This window comes from Ailuropoda melanoleuca, chromosome 16 (assembly GCF_002007445.2).
Source record: "Ailuropoda melanoleuca isolate Jingjing chromosome 16, ASM200744v2, whole genome shotgun sequence".
In the NCBI taxonomy this organism is placed as follows: Eukaryota; Metazoa; Chordata; class Mammalia; order Carnivora; family Ursidae; genus Ailuropoda; species Ailuropoda melanoleuca.
The window spans coordinates 90,598,098-90,602,941 of NC_048233.1; the positions used below are offsets into that span (position 1 = coordinate 90,598,098).

Below are 4,844 nucleotides of genomic sequence, written 5' to 3' on the forward strand. Positions count from 1 at the left end.
GGGACACATCCCACGCACACCACCCCGCCACTCACGCGGACCACGCACACCCCTAGCTCACTCAGCACAGCCAAAACCTCCACTCCCAGGGCGTCTTCTCCTTCCTTACCCATCCACCACGAAACCTCATCCGCCCCCAAACCCACCGTCTCCTATACGCCGCCTACCACGGGAACCCCAACCTCCGTGACATCCACGGCCACGGCCACGGCCACCAAGCGACACACGCCACTCACTTCTCACTCTGCGCCCACGCCATCTGTCTCCACCACTGCCCACACGACAGAACCCCCCACGGGGACATCATTACGGACCACCTTCGCCCAGCCCAACCCATCGCGCCCCGAGACCACCCTCTCCACGCACGCTGCCCCCTCAACCACATCCTTGGTGACTCCCACCACCCACCGCGTCATCAAACCAACACACCCGGAGACCCCTTCTTCACCCTCTCCTGCTACACACCCGGGCTCCACGTCTGCGCTTCCGCACACCCCCAGCACGGGGACACAGCCCACGCACACCACCCCGCCACTCACACAGACCACGCACACCCCTAGCTCACTCAGCATGGCCAAAACCTCCACTTCCAGGGAGCCTTACCCTTCAGTATCCATCCACCACGAAACCTCATCCGCACCCAAACCCACCGTCTCCTATACGCCGCCTACCACAGGAACCCCAACCTCCGTGACATCCACGGCCACGGCCTCAACCATCAAGCGACACACGCCACTCACTTCTCACCCCACGCCCACGCCACCAGTCTCCACCACCGCCCACACGACTGGTCCCCCCATCGGGACATCCTTCCGGACCACCTCTGCCCAGCCCACCCCATCGCGCCCCGAGACCACCCTCTCCACGCACGCTGCTCCCTCTACTACATCCTTGGTGACTCCCACCACCCACCGCGTCATCACCCCAACACACCCGGAGACCCCTTCATCCCCCTCCCCTGCTACACACCCGAGCTCCACGTCTGCACCTCCACACGTCCCCAGCACGGGGACACAGCCCACGCACACCACCCCGCCACTCACGCGGACCACGCACACCCCTAGCTCACTCAGCACGGCCAAAACCTCCACTCCCAGGGAGTCTTCTCCTTCCTTACCCATCCACCACGAAACCTCATCCGCCCCCAAACCCACTGTCTCCCACATGTCGCCTGCCACGGGAACCCCGACATCCGTGACAGCCACGGCTACGGCCACGGCCACGACCACCAAGCAACACAGGCCGCTCACTTCTCACTCCGCACCCACGCCATCTGTCTCCACCACCGCCCACACGACAGGTCCCCCCACGGGGATATCCTTCAGGACCACCACCGCCCAGCCCAAGCCATCACGCCCTGAGACCACCCTCTCCACACATGCTGCCCCCTCGACCACATCCTCGGTGACTCCCACCACCCACCGAGTCATCACCCCAACACACCCGGAGAGCTCTTCCTCCCCCTCTCCTTCCACATACCTGGGCTCCTCTTTTCTGTCCCCACAGGTCTCGAGCACGAGTACTGGCATTCACACCCTGACCTCCCTAGGCTCCCTAACCCCGTCCAGTATAGCCTCCGTTTCCTCTTTCATTTCTTCCCCAGGTTCGTCCACTCCCACCCTGTCCTCCGTGTCCTCTCTGCCCACCCACACCTTTCCCCCCTCTACTCTGCCCACCACGCCTACTGTTCATGGGACTCATGTCTCCCTATCCAGCACCAGCATTCTTCCTTCTCTGCCCCGAACCACACCCAGCACCCCCGTGTCCCACACCTTTTCTTCCCACTATACCACCTTACAGTCTACAAGCCTCACCACTCAAAACCCTGCATCCAGTTTTTTTTCATCCACTGTTGGGATGACAGCCATCCTCACTTCTCCAGTCACTAACCTCACCACTGGACAAGTTAGTACCGCTAGAGTGCCGACCACCGTGATCCCGGCCAGCTCGACCTCTTTCCACGGAAGCTCATCCCTTCATACCACAGGGTCCTTGTCTACTGGGGCACCATCCGTCTCCTCTCCGGTGCCATCTCCGTCCAGCTCTGCAGGTAAGGGATGTAGCTCCGTACCCACCTTACAAACTTGGTGCACAGCATCTTCAGCATTGCCTCGTCACCCTGGAGAGCACCATGGCTCACTCCCACAGAGTCCCTGCCTCTCACTGTCCTCACATACTGCCTGATGGCTTCTGGGCTGTGCTGTTGCCTCCCAGCCCGTTCCCCACTCCGCCATACTCCCAGCCCGACGTGCATGCTGCTGCCAGGGGCTCACCGGTCATCGTGCAGTGTGATCTGCTTTCTTCCCCATAATGCCTTCACTTCTCCTGAGGTCAGCAGGCAGCACAGCATGCTGAGCTCAGACGAAGTCACACCCATCCCTCCGACCATCCGTACGTCCTGGCATCTGAGAAGGCCAACATCCCACCAGCAGGCAGGGACTGTGTCATGCCTTCCTCTTCTGTGTGTACCCCATGTCCTTAGGACAGTTCTCTCAGCCTTCCCTGAGCTGCCTCCAGCCCCTCTCCCCACTCCTCTCTAGACACGTCTCTAATACACTCCAGTCTGGCCAAAATGGGTGCCTCACCTCCCCTAGGAGGCCCCCTTTCCCTCATCTGGGTTTGCATGCCTGCACTGTACCTGACTCACTCATTCCCTACCCCCACCTCACATCTCCTGCTGCGGTCCTGGCCTCTCTCGGAGGCAACTCTCTCAGAAGCCCTCCATGGCTGCCCCTTCATGAGCACACAGGAGTTCAGGAGCAGCAGGGATCCTGTGACTCAAGTACTCCCACCCTCCCTGAGGGAACAGAGAGAAAAATGAAGGGCCAATACGTACACACCTCCCCCCAGGAGACCACTGGGGGCAGGCAGGACTAGCAGCCAAGGGCTCCACCATTCTTCCGGGCCCCACCTGTCCTCCAGAGACACCCCTCCCCTCCCTTCCGGGTGTTCGCTGCACAGTACCCCTCCCTGGGACTGGGTTCCCCTCCATGTCCCCCGCCGTCCCCCAGGCAGGCCTGTCCACAGTAATGAATTTCCTCCTGTGAGACGGACTGGGTGCAGGCTGTCCATAAGGAGGGGATGAGAAATGAGGGAGCAAAAGCAGGAGATGGGGGAAGACATCTGAGGGCAATGGGAACCCATGGGGACATACCTCTCATGCCCACCTCCAGCAGACATGCAGGGCGGGCAGGGCAAAAAGGGCAGACCGGCAGGTCTCTGCTCGGGAACATCTTAGCTTTCTCACTCCTAATGCCAGTGCTGCTCTACCTGCTGCCAGGGCACCAGAGGCAGCTTGCCAGCAGGTCAGGGTCTCTGGCTGGGTCCACACCCTGCCCCTCCAAGAGCACAGACCCCTTTAGGGAGCTCCTGAGGCGCCATCCATCTCTTCCAGGGATGTGCAAACCCTCCCCCCATCCCTCTGGCAGGTTCTGGTCCCAGCAGACCAGAGACACCCATGCCCACAAGCTGGTATTGGTCCACAAGAGAAGGGGCCCAACAGTGGCCCACTAGGGCTCAGAAAACCCTTGACCTGGGGATACCTCCAGGGTATCCAGCTCTCAGGAGAAACACCCAAAACGAGAGCCCATCAGTCTTTGTTCCCATGCAGAGCTGTGAGGTCCAAGGTCAGCGGGGCTGGGACAAGGGGAGACTGCCTGGGGCAGGGGCCCGAGTGCAGGGGTGGGAGCTCAGGGGAGACCCCATCATGGGCAGGAAGGGATACTCATCTCACGTAAGCAATTGTGCAGCTTTCAACCTGGCCCTCTTTACTCAACTGAGCCACATTCATCCCCACTTCCAGTGTCTTGTCACCAGGGTCAGGTCTGTGTCAGCCCTCCAGCCATGCCCTGGAGCTGGCGTCTGACCACACCTCTCTCCTCTCCCAGGGGTCTGCGACGTGAAGGAGCTTGAGGAGGAGGTCACGTACCGAGGGTGCACTGCCAATGTGACAGTGACCCGCTGTGAAGGCTTCTGTGCCTCCTCGGCCAGGTGAGTGCTGGTCCCAAGCAGCCTCCAAACAGTGCTGGGCTTGGAGCTTGGAGCCTGCCCCATCCAAGAGCAAGTTGCTGGCCCCAGGCAGCATCCTATCCAGTCAGGTAGGCCTAGCCAGCATCCCACTTCCATCACGCCTGACTAAGGCAAAGGCAGACCCTCGGCTGACTGCCTGAGAGCTGGGGAGGTCAGCAAGGGCCAGGATGGGTGGGGCATGCCCCTGAGGGCCCCGCCTGGGAACTCAGTACCCACCCTTCTCTCTGGGGCCGTCCAGGAGGCACATGAGCACTCCTGGGGTGGTGGCCCTGACCCACGCTCCTGGCTCTGGCTTCTTTGCAGCTTCAACACCCACACGAACCAAGTGGACACCCACTGTAGCTGCTGTCACCCGCTCAGCTCCTACCAGAAGCAGTTTGTGCTGCCCTGCTCAGACCCCGAAGCGCAGGGCCAGCAGCTGGTGCTCACGCTACACATGTTCAGCAGCTGTGCGTGCAGCCCACGGCGCTGTGGGGACTAGGGACACAGCCCCCAGGTGTGAGGACAAAGCACCGCTCCAACACCACCCCCACCACCTCTCCCGATGCTGGCTTGCCGTGCCTGGCAGCCCCTCTCCTTCCACAAGGCACGGCCTCAAAGAGCCCTCACACGAGGCTTACCAGGGCACCCGAGGGAAAGGAGGCCGCCAGGCAGAAGCTGCAGAGCCTGACCAAGCCCAGCAGGCTGGAATAACCTGGTGGCCTCCTGGCCATACCTGTCAGCCCTCCACACAGCCTCCCAAACTTTGAAGGTGGCCACGCGCCCCTCCCACCGGGTCCCCAGAAACAGTCTGAGCAGCAGGTGCCTGGGTGGGG

At 61.5% G+C, this 4,844-nt stretch overlaps 1 protein-coding gene across 1 annotated transcript in view; it reads left to right on the top strand.

Moving 5' to 3' along the window:
• The window catches only part of MUC6 (mucin 6, oligomeric mucus/gel-forming), a 23,134-nt gene extending 18,624 nt beyond the window's left edge, over positions 1-4,510 (top strand). Inside the window, exons 29-31 of the mRNA XM_034644860.1 lie at positions 677-2,050; positions 3,888-3,990; positions 4,333-4,510. Coding sequence (XP_034500751.1) covers positions 677-2,050; positions 3,888-3,990; positions 4,333-4,510 — 1,655 coding nt within the window. The remainder of the gene's footprint in view (positions 1-676; positions 2,051-3,887; positions 3,991-4,332) is intronic.
• Positions 4,511-4,844: the final 334 nt, after the last annotated feature.